Raw genomic sequence first — 12,500 nt, 5'->3', positions numbered from 1 at the left:
ACCATGAAACGTGTCAGCACGTCATCCGGCGCGAATGGGTTAACTTACATCCACTTCATGCATTTCACTTCAACCCATTAAAAAACAGGGTGTTTGTAGACATTTAGCCTTTTGCTTTTATTGATTTCTTTTGTACATGCTGCAATTATTTTATATGATTTGCTGTCTTACTATATTTGGCTGTATGTAGTAGCCATTTAGTTACAATATCTTTCCTTATTTGCTAATTTTATAGTCTTGACTACATTGATGAAATTGTAACTCTGAATCATGCTACATATTGAATTATGTTCTAAGACAATTATATTCTACTCCCATTCTCCATAAATACATACATAAAGTTATAAAATCCCCCTTCATTCTTGACCTTTCTAATCAGGTAAAGTAAACAAGAATCAGTAAAAGTTGGTAATGGTTTGGTCTTAATAGTACATCAACATGAGGCTTGATTAGTTGATAACCACTGATAACTACATAAAAACATCTGCATTTTCTTAAAGTTTTGGTTCATTATGTCTCCATTACTGTTACATGTCTATTACCCATAATCCTGATGTACAGCTATTTAACTGATTGTGGACGGGTGTTATGATATACATGATGCAGGAGCTTTGGCCTGACGACAGGTGTCATGAAGTGCATGACGTTCGGGGATTTTGGATTACTATGTTATTTTATTGAGCTATGAGTAATGAGTAAGATATGATGACAATTGCAGTCATAATTATTATAACTGCCATAATATTAAGCAAAATAGATTTCACCTAACATCCAAAACCTAGATGGCACCACCTTCTTCTAGCACCAGCAGGAGAGAGAGCCTTGAATGGCACCCATCTATGGTCTCTAGCAAGCACTATCTTTATAGAGCGATGACTCAAGTTAAAGACCTCTTGCTCTAAAGTACCTCCGATGAAGGTTGTGCAGGCAGAACGGGAAGAGGAAGGTTACTCAAACCATGCCAAGTGTCTAAAATGTGCTCCTGTGCCAATAGGGATACCTTTTACTGTGGCACTCACAGTCATAAGCACAGGTTTCCTTCCTCTTCCCTACCTCTTCATGTTATCTTCAATGTGAATGCTTATATGTTTCGTATTCGTTCATGACAGTACAAAAATAAGAAAAATTAAATTTGCTTATTGTCCTCCCATAAAACTGCAATACTTCTATCACATTGAGTATAAAGAAAATAAAGAGCTAATATGGATCCTATACTACAATTTTAGTCAACAGCAGCATTTATAGAGCCTGTCATACAGCACAGTAATAGACACAATAAAACACATAAATTTTTAAAAACACAAAAATGGCTCTAGTTTTACAATGAGAGAGAGTGGGGAAAGTCAAAGCATGTTATGGGAAGCAGCCTCATTCTGAACTAAAACCCATCCTGGAGAATGGGCAAGAAAAATCTATCCCCCATCCACAATGGGTTAAATTTGTGAGTGCAATTTGGAAACATGAAAATAAATTGATACAGTATACATATATCAAAAAGAAAATCATAAAAAACATGTTGGAAAAACACACTAAACATAAGCACCATAAAATGGGTTTACTTCAGACATTTCTGGATGAAATACAATTAGATAAAGTTATGGGAATATAGCTCTGTGCTCTGGAAAAAATAAAATGTGAGCAGTCAAGATAATCCTTAAAATACATTATATAGTTTCCATGGCACTAACATGAATATATGCATATTGTTCTTTAACCCAGGGTGGTGTGGCACATGAGTGGTGCGCATTCCTGTTGCCTGTTCAGTTGCAGCTCAGTATTGTGCCAGCCATTCAATTGATTCAGCAATTAATATTAAACCCGCACCGGCTTTTGGATTTTTCTAGGATAGGAATTCCGTCGGGGGAATGGGTTAAATGAAACTAACAACTAGTTCTGGTGCTTATTTTGTGAACACTGTAAGAATAAAAAGTAATGTTGTCCATTCAAGAGCTGTTCCTATGTGGGTGTTCTAAGTTGTTCTAAAGCAGGATCTGAGATGCAGGTGTCCTTTGCATAGTCTAACAGAGGAGTAACGTGAGGCAGACATGAACTCAAGGTTTTAGAGGCATGGCCAACCAGATTAAAGCTGAGGTCTGATTACGGTAGAAGACTGCAAGCTAACCCAAACATTACATGGTAAAATGATAGTGAATCAAGAAACTGTGACAAGCTACTGCTGTCAATTATGCAAGCAACGGGAGCAAATGATGTTGTAGAAGTTTTGACTTAATGTTTAGTACAATCAATAGTTATGGTTTCATCTCTGGTACTTTTGTGGTTTGTTAACCCATTCACTCCGGGGCTGTTCCGGCTCTGAATGGTCAGAATGCCGGGGTTTTCAAACACATAAGCCTAATGCCTTGGGATTCTCGGGTGCACTAGCTGTCATTGAAAGCACTTGACCTTGCTCTAGACAGAAGTATGGATATCCGTGGTGTGTATCCTCTTGGAGCCGAGTAGATGCATCAGGGAGGTCCATGGCACAGATTGAGATCACAGTCTATGGTCATTTGTAATGACTGCATGGGTGGCAAAACGAGCTACCCAATTGGCAACATCATTTGAGGTTTGTATGATAAGAGACCTATTTGTCAGTTTCTCCAGTTCTTGCATATCTTACAGCAAGTCAATGACAGAAGCACAAGATTATGTTTCATATCATCATGTCCAGCCAATTCACTCATGCAAAGTGTCACCTTGCTCCAAATAGCTATAAACTGCTATGGTTGAATTTCAACACATGCTGTCTCTGAAATTGGTTTTCACCATCCCAACTTATAAAAAAAAAGACTGGAAGTGGCACCCCTATGGCAATTATTAGCATCTTAACTTTGTGACCTGTCCAACAGGTTGTGCAAGAAAAACTGGGATCACTGCATGAATGTGTATGATGATTTGAATGTGAATTCATTGTTGATAATATATGCCAGGTGATTTTCTGAATTGTTATGTTTAAATTATTTGACAACAATTACTGTCTTTCCCTGGTAAAGTGCATATCTAGCAACATATGAATAAAAACAGGTAAATCCAGTGAAACTACTGTACAAAATGATTACAGAAAAAATAAATATGCAAAAATAAAACATTGCACTGTACTTCACTGTCACATCTCTAATAAGCACTGAATATGTCTTTCAAACATTTGTTTATCTAAAAAGATACTTAACTAATTGGTACTTTCCTTCCAATCTACATAAATATCATTAAATAAATATCATCCATCATCAAATTTACCATAAGCTAAGAAGACACTTTTTAACTGCCCTCTCTATTCATATAAATAAATCACAATTCTCTGACTGGCTGGCTGTTCAAGATAACAGGATCTGCTGAGAAGCTACTCAAACCTCAACACTTGATTTGCTTACACAAATGCGAGATCTGAACAAAGCCACAAACCTGGTCTGTCATTACCTGCCTATAAAGCCATGAAGAGATCCACCAGGGTAAAGGGGTTAAAAGTATCCACAGCAGTGGGACTTCAAACAACTTTTGCTATAAGGAAAAGCAGCTATTGTGTCAGAGGACAGTAAGAGGGACTTCCTTTCTAGACACTGGATATATGGATGGTCATGAAGATATACTTTGAGAAGCCACTGTTTGTTGTATCTCAATTAAAAAACCTTGTTCAAGGTTAGAAATGAAGATTTATGTTTTTGAAACAGTACAAAGCAAGACAGGTGTTGTAACATATAAGAATAGTCCTATAAGGTATTAATGTATGAATGTGGTTTGCATAGGCATCATTAGTATTGTAACTGTATGCTCAATATGTGAAGTGTTTGCAGTACATGAGATAGGTTCTGGGATATTTTGTGGGGTCTGGAAAACTTGCAATGTGATACAATGCTCTATGTTCAGCTGCCAACTTACAGGTATAGTTCATTTTTGTTCATTAACACATTGTGGATGGGCGGCAATATGTACATCTCAAATGAGTTTTGGCCTGAGAATGGGTGGTAACACTTAGATGTCAGTAGTCTGGATGGCACACTTGAAGTCAGGGAGAATAGATAACTGTTTCTCTTTTACACTACGAGCATTAACTCTGTTTAGTAACTGATGATGGCAATTGCAATTGTGATTACTATAATTATTGTAATATTCACCAACATAGTTTAGTTTAAAATCCCATAGATGGTATCATTCTCTTTTAGCACCAACAAGAAAGAAGACCTTAACCCATTCACACCAGGGCGATTCCGGCTCTGAATGGTTAGAATGCCGGGGTTTTTGAACGCATAAGCCTAACACCTCAGGGTTCTCGGGTGCACTAGCCGCGAGCCTGGGCTGTCCACTTGTTCACCCCTAGTACCGGCCTTGACCAAATATCTCGTTGCCAGCGTCTGACGCAAAAACCATGAAACGTGTCAGTACATCATCTGGCTCGAATGGGTTAAGTGCAGCCATCCACAGTCTTTACCAAGCACTATCTTCAGAAAACTATGACACAGCAAGATGCCGATCTGCAGGTCTAAAGTATCAATAAAATACTGGGAAGAGGAAGATGATCCAGATCATGTGCAGCATCATCTATGAGCCCGTGCCCTAATGAAAGCTTTGTGCTGTGACACACCCAGTTGTTTGCACAAATCTCCATCTGCTTCCCCCTCTTCATCTTTTTCATTGGGAACAGTTAGTTCTTTCATATTTGCTTAGGAAAGCATACACATATGAAAAAAATAAAATTTTGTTTTCCCATCAAACTGTTGTACTTATATCATCCTTAACCCATTAACGATGGGTGACTAGATATCACGTCTCGTGGTTTTTGTGCCAAACGCCGGGGACACATTATTTTGTCCAGCCCGGTACATGGGATGAGCCAGCGCACAGCGCTGCCTCGCGGCCAGTGCGGCTGAGAATCCCAACGTATTAGGCTTATGCATTCAAGAGTCCCGGAATTTTGGTCTTTTTAAGCCAAAATGGCCCGTCGGGAAGGGGTTAAGTATAAAGAACATAATGAGCTGATATGGATCCTATACTACAATTTTAGTCTACTACAACAGGGATAAACACTGGCAGGTGACAGATATAAAACACAAAATAATGACAAACACAGGTATGGCTCTAGTATGAATGAATGAAAGAGAGTGAGAAAGGTTGTGATATGTTGGATGAAGCTCCATCACTCTGAAATGAAACCCATCTGGGATGCCTTGCAGGAGGCAATAGTGCCCATCCTGGGTACCAGTCGAGCAAATCTATCTCCCACCAATTAGCACTGTTGCATAAATTTTCTTTTTCCTCTATTTCTTAACCAAGCTTCCAAAGGCTCCAGGATGGGTTTATTTCAGAGTGAGGCAGTTTGATGCAACATACCTTGACTTTTCCCTACTAAGAGTCATTGTAGAGCTAGAGCCTTTTTAGTGAATTATTTTTTGTGTGTTTTACTGTACATAGAGACTTATATCTGTCATATCACAGGTTCAATGTTGCAGTTGACTAAAATTGTAGTACAAAATCCATATCTACGATACTATAGAGCAAGAGGTCATCAACTTGCTGTGTGCCATCGCTCTCTAAAGATAGTGCTTGCTAGAGACTGTGGATGGGTGTGGCTCTCTCCCCTGCTGGTGTTAGAAGAAAGAGGTGCCATCCAGGTTTTGGATGTTAGGTGAAACCCATTTTGCTTAATATTATGGTAATTGCAGTAATTATGACTGCAACTGTCATCATCACTCGCTCATTACTCATAGTACAATAAAATAACACAGTGATCCAAAATCCCCGAACATATTGACGCCTGTTGTCAAGCCAGAGCTCCAGTGTCATGTATGATGAAAAAACACGTCACCTGTCGTTAACAGCTGGTATAAAGTTAGCCAAAATCAGAAATACAAATTTATATGACAAAGTCAACAGGTCAACTTTGCACAAACTAATTCAGTTATCCACACATATGGATGACCTTACAAACTGTTTTATTTATAATAGCCTTTACAATATCATTAATAAATTATCTCTTTTACATAGGTTCAATGACAGTTATCCTGGGTATGTTTAGACAGTAATGCTTTGCTATGATAACCCCTAAAAATCTCATAAACTTCCAAAGTTACCCCATTCATAGTCAGCAACTCAATATACCAAATACCCAAAGGTTAAAGAGCATATGATTCACTCTTTTCATGATGAGTTTAAAACTCCTTTGTCTGAGGTTGTGATTATAAAAAGTCACAGTGACACTTCTCATATGTGAAAACATACAAATGCACATTTCTTTTAAGTTTTCCATAATAACGGGGGGAAAAATTAAAAATGTAAATTGAACTACAAAAATCTGAGGGCCATATGATAATGAATTACAAGGAGAGCAGTTTGCCTTTACCAAAGTTTTTGAGAGTTGACAGACTTATGTCAAAGGACAAAGTGCCTACTAAACAAAAGTGGGTCATGCTCCTTCAGAGCATTCATTTACTTACTTAGTAATCAATCATCATAAAATAATTTTTCAGTACTTGAAGTCTGTGATACTATTCTTTTTAGTATTAACAAATCAACCTTTTTGCTGGTCTAATTTTGTTTTTTTCTGATTTTTTTTTATTGCAACTTATTGTAAATATATATTGAAAATGTCTTCATACCGTTTACAAGGGGAAATTATTTGCAATGCCATACCATTCATTTTGTCCAGTACATGCACACAAACAAAATAAAGTGAAGATAGAATAACTTCATTTTCTCCAAGCTGTTATCATTAACACATTCACGCTGGATGACATGCTCTCACATCATGAGAATATTTCGCTCAGTCAGATGACATTAGATGATCTCTTCCTCTAAATACACATTTTACATAGTTAGGTATGTATACACTCATTGCAGTTCCAGTTGTATAGACACATTATTCTTGACTTGTCAAAAAAATGAAATAAAAATAAAAATGCCTTACAGCATCCCATAAAATCGGGTGGGTAAAAGTGCTCTCAGAGGTGCAGTACAGCATCGCACCAGGAGGCTGCATGCGCTTGTTACCTTCACAGCAGGAGCAGTATTAGGCAAATGACTGGGCTGGTGCAGATGGATTAAACCCTCATACCATAGAGACTAAGATTTATTGAACACATTCGTGCCGGTTGACATCCAATCATGTGGTTGGAAAATATCCCCAGACCTGGGTTCCAGATGGGCCAATTGTGACGTGCTGAAATGTCAGCAATAAAATGAGTTGCTGTTAACCTGTTGCAGACGGGTGGTAGCACATACATGCCAAACGAGATTCTGACCTGATGACAGGTGACAACAAATAGGGTCCGTAGAAATCATGGCATATTTGAAGTTTGAGGAAAATGGATCGCTGTGTTTCTCTACTACACTGTGAGTACAAATTCTACTAACCCATTCACACCAGGTGACGTCCTATCATGTCAAGGTACTATTTCTCTCACTCCAGGTGACGTCCTACCACATCATGATCTCTCCCTCAAAACCCTTGTCTTACATTGTTATGTTAACACATAATCATGGGAGCTCCATTTGTACTGATATATTTTTATTAACTTGTGAAAATAATGTAAAATATAAAAAACTCCTGTCACCCTATTAAAGCGGCCAAGTAAAAAGCACTCATTGAGACGCAGCACGGCATCGCATTTGGAAAGATCCCGTGCTTAGTCACTACATAATTGTTATCTAGCCAGCAAGAGCAGCATAATGTAAATATAAGCCCTGGTATGAATGGGTTAAGTGACTGATGATGCCAATTGCAATCATAATTACTATTACAGCAGTAATATTCACCAAAATAGGTTTAATTTATAGCACCTTATAGCACCAGCAGGATAGGAAGGTTTGAAGGGTGCCCATCCCCAGTCTCTATCAAACACTATCTTTACAGAGAGAGAAGCGCAGGATGTGCAGGGTAGAAAGAAGTAGGTGATCCAGACCATGCACAGTGTCTGCAATGTGCTTTGGTGCCGAGATGGTACTTGTGGCATTCACAGTCATAAGCAGAGGTCTTATTCCTCTTCCCATCTCTGCATTTACTTTCACTGGGGATAGTTATTTCTTTTGTATTACTTACAAAAGTACACAAATGTAAAAAATATTAACTTTTTGACCTCCCATGAAGCACTGAGTATAAAGAATGTAATGAGCTGATATGGATCCTATACTACAATTTTAGAATATTACAACATCAATAAACACTGTCAGATGACACATTAAGTCTCATAAGTTAGAAAAACACATAAAAAATTGCAAACACAAATATGGCTCTGATCTTATAACTTGAGAATGAAAGAGTGAATTATAAATCTAGTAAGGATCCCTTGCTCTGAAATAAAACCCATCAGAACAGGTGGCACTGGTGACCTTCCTGACGACCAATCAAACAATTATATCCCCATCTTATGAAATGGTAAGTATTGTCATAATTATCATTTAAGTTCCTGTGTTTTAATAAATTTGATATTACTATCTTTTACTTCAAAATCAAGCTGCCATTCATACAAATACAAACGACTGAGGTGCTTTAACTCTTAAATGTTCTGTTTATAACTTTGTACCATTTTCCAGTTATTATTTATTGTTATCATTTATAATCAATACTGCTTTACATGTGAAATGTCTCCTCTCTTTCTGTGAGATTCCTGGCATAGCTGTAAAAACACAAGTAAAAAAAAAAAAGAAATTCAACTGAATATTCATGAACCTTTGAACAGACTAAGGCAGACAATCGAAATGACAACATAAGGTGAAAAAAGACAATGGATGTTTTTTCCTTCACCAGTTCAATACCTCCATGTTGACCTATTAATGTTAAGTTATGATTACCACATAACTTAACATTAATCTTCCTATATCTGTGGCAAATGAAGACACAAAGAAAAGGAAAATTTATAAAAATACAATAGAGAAAGCAAAGTATGGTCATTACCTTTGGTCCATACTGAGGGTGAGCCTGGACATCCTTCACAATGACGTAACACTCAAGCATGTAGAGACAGTTCCATTTGCACCGGTCTTCAGAATGCAAAGCCACTTCTTTCTGGTTTTTAAAGCCATGAGCACAGTCACTGCACCAGTACCTCATTGACTTAATATAATGGCTCCACTTAAAATCCTTTGCTCTTAACTTTCGAGTTGACACAGGTCGTGGAAGAGTTTTTATGATCACCGAGTTCTCATTGTGGAACACTTTACTGGTATGTGATTTCTTTGCTTTTTTACCCACCACCTGTCCCGAGGATGATGAAAGCTTGTCTCCACTATCAGGTTCATTGCCCGAGTCTGACGAGTTGACGGCCAGCTGCTGGGCCTTGATGGTGGCAATGCACTGCTCTACATTGTCCTGCTCTTCCATCTGTGAGTCTGCCAAGATGATGGAGGACTTGACTAACATGTTACCGAGTGGACCGTCCTCCTCGCTTGACTTCTCGGCTCTTATTGCTTGAATCTGTTCCTCCAGCTCTGTCTGACGCAGCTGCTCCTGTAGGTGGCGGTGGCGGCGCTCCTGCCGCTCTCTCACAAGTCTGGCCTGTTTGACACGCTTAGGACCTATAAAGATTCCTTCGCGGCTTTGACTTTTGCGGCGGCGTTTTGCTGGTCTTAACTGGACAAAGGTTGGAGATCCATCTTCGCTATTTATTTCACTATCTGAGGAATCACAAGACTGGGAGTTACCTTTCACTGCTGAAGGATGAGTGGGCAGGACCCCATAGCCATTAACAGATCCATTTTCATGGACTGTTATAGTGCACTTGTAGTCATCTAGATCATCAATTTGGCTGTATTGCTTGGCTGCCAATGTTTTGCTCTTGGGTCCAATCTTGTACACTGGTTTCTTTGGGACTGAATTTGTTGGGGGCCGAGTGGTTGTCTTTGACTTGCTTTGGTAATCCATGTGATTGTCTACTGCAGCAAGTTTTTCCTTTTGGAAATCAGGATCCTCAGTGATCTCCTCCCGTTCAGTTGGTGGATAATGCCCAAGTTGCTCCTCTTCCTCATTCTCACCTGGTTCCTGCTCAATAGTGTCCTCCAGCTCTTGATCTGATTGTCTTTGGACCACAGCCTCCTGTGGCCCCTCTGCTGCCTGGGGCTCTGGTACTGCGGCCACCGGCTGGGCTGGCACTTCCTGCGGCTGCATCTGGAGTTGTGGTTCTGGCTGTTGCTTCTGGGCCTGTTGTTGCTGTTGTGGTTGTTGTGGCTGTGACTGTGGCTGTGACTGTGGCTGTGACTGTGGCTGTGGCTGTGGCTGTGACTGTGGCTGTGCCTGTGGCTGTTGTGGTTGCTGTTGTTGTGGCTGTGAGTGGGAAGGTGGCTGTACCTGCGATTGTTGCATTTGGGGTGGCTGTTGCTGTGTAGTGTGTGGAGATTGCTGTGGAGTGTGTGGAGGTTGCTGTAGAGTGTGTGGAGGTTGCTGTGGAGTGTGTGGAGGTTGCTGTGGAGTGTGTGGAGGTTGCTGAGGAGTGTGTGGAGGTTGCTGTGGAGTGTGTGGAGGTTGCTGTGGAGTGTGTGGAGGTTGTGGAGTGTGGGAAGCTTGCTGTGGAGTGTGTGGGGATTGCTGTGGAGTATGTGAGGGTGGTTGTGGAGTGTGTGGGGGAGGCTGTGGAGTGTGCGGGGGTGGCTGTGGGGTGTGAGGTTGTTGTGCCTGAGGGGCATGTGTTTGCTGCTGTGGTGTGTGTGGTGGCTGAGTTTGTGGTTGCGACTGTGACTGTGGTGTTTTTGGCCGAGGAGTTTTGGGCTGCGGAGGCTGAGGCGTCTGTGTCTGGAGGGCCTGGGGAGGCGCACTCTGGGGCTGAGGGGGCTGGTGTTGCGCTTGTATTGGGGGCTGTGGCTGAGACTGCATGATCTGAGACTGGAGCATCTGCTGTGATTGTGCTTGCGCTTGCAGAGACTGTGGTGGCTGGGGCAGCTGAGGTTGTGGTGGCTGCGACTGCTTCTGTGGCTGGGAATGTTGTTGCTGAGGCTGCTGCTGTGGAAGCTGTGATTTTTGCTGTTGGCCTGCTGTTGGGTACGGGTAAGGGGCATATGACTGAGGGAATCCGCCGGGCTGGTGCCCCTGGCCACCCCAGATATTCCAGCCCGACTTGGAGTCCATGCGGCCAGCGCCAGCAGCAGCATACCAATGAGCTGGATAGCCCTGCTGGCCCGGGGGGCCCCGGCCAGCCAGCTCAGGAGGGTAGCCTGAGCCAGGAGATGCTCCATAGGGAGATGCATAGTTATTTGGCATGGGGTGGTAGTTGGAGGACTTGTGAGCTGCCATGGGAGACTGGGGGTGCTGGCCACCTGCAGAAGACTGACTATTACTACCCTGAGAATATCCGTATGGGTACTGAGTGCCTTGACCTGAGTATCCTGAGCCCACGCCTCCTGACCAGCTAGAGTAGCCAGGCTGTTGGGGCTGCCGCTGCTGCTGTGGGTGATGATGCTGTTGTGGCTGCTGTGATGGGGGTGGCTGTGGCTTGGGGGCCTGCTGGGCCTGGGACAGCTGTGGTGGGTGTTGAGCTTGAATCTGTGGGGGCTGCTGCGGCTGTGTCATCTGTGACTGCTGCTGTGGCTGTGATATCTGCTGCGTCTGTTGGGATTGGGAGATCTGTGGAGGCTGTTGCTGTGCCTGGGACAGTTGCGGAGGTTGCTGAGACTGCTGTGCTTGATGCTGAGACTGTTGTGGTTGCTGGGAGTTCTGCTGTGACTGCTGCCCTTGATGATGGTGAACTTGTTGCCCTTGCTGTTGCTGCTGCTGTTGCTGCTGCTGGCCCTGCAGGTGCTGAGGGGGCTGTGGCTGTTGATGTTGTGACAGTTGTGACTGTTGCTGCGATAACTGAGATTGCTGATGCTGAGGCTGCTGTGCTTGCTGGTGTTTTGGCTGTGGCACTTGATGCTGTGTAGCAGATGTTGGCTGCTGCTGATTAGTCTGTTGATAGCTAGTCTGCTGTTGTTGTGGCAACTGGTGTTGCACAAAATGTGACTGTGCTGGACTCCAGGATCTCTTACCAATCTGCGACACCTGTTCTTTCAAAACTGCAGTGGCTTTTTCCATGGACAGTGGCTCCTTGGCAACCTCCTGGGGACTAGGTTGTTGATTTGCTATGGAACTGTTAGTTCTATCATCCTCTTTCTGCTGTGGAGAATTTACCCGAGAAGAGTCACTGGTATCTTCAAGGCGAGAATTCAGGTGGCGTTTCTTCTCTGCCTTTTCGTACATCATCTCTTCTTGAACATGAGAGGCTTCCCTTGATGGAACATGGTGCAGAGAGGGGAGTGTTCCATGGATAGTTGTTGGAGACGATGGCACGTGACGTGACAAATCCTCTGGAACATCTCTCCTCTCATCTGCCATGGATTTCTGGTCCTCTTTATGGCTGTCAGGTGTTCCATGTGACATCTGCAATCCTTTGTGCACATCCACTTGCTGACTGTGATGCTGGTCTGGCACGACTTGCTCCTTCTGTGCCTGGGCCTCCCTCTCTGGCATGCTGTACTCCTCAGCAACTGTCCGAGATGCAGCCCGAGAACAGTGGGAGTTTTCTGCTGACTGCTGCTTCAGCTGC

The 12,500-nt window shown here is 42.1% G+C and overlaps 1 protein-coding gene across 4 annotated transcripts in view; it reads right to left on the bottom strand.

Moving 5' to 3' along the window:
- The window catches only part of LOC122250004 (uncharacterized), a 52,123-nt gene that overhangs the window by 21,878 nt on the left and 17,745 nt on the right, over positions 1-12,500 (bottom strand). For all 4 annotated transcript variants that reach the window (XM_043011248.2, XM_043011251.2, XM_043011249.2 and 1 more), the window contains exon 2: positions 8,885-12,500. This exon is cut by the window's right edge and continues 1,852 nt beyond it. In XM_043011248.2, coding sequence (XP_042867182.2) covers positions 8,885-12,500 — 3,616 coding nt within the window. The remainder of the gene's footprint in view (positions 1-8,884) is intronic.

Source organism: Penaeus japonicus, unplaced genomic scaffold (assembly GCF_977035675.1).
Source record: "Penaeus japonicus unplaced genomic scaffold, GWHDUDI00000001_assembly GWHDUDI00000017, whole genome shotgun sequence".
Lineage (NCBI taxonomy): Eukaryota > Metazoa > Arthropoda > Malacostraca > Decapoda > Penaeidae > Penaeus > Penaeus japonicus.
This window is presented reverse-complemented; position numbering and strand designations above follow the sequence as displayed.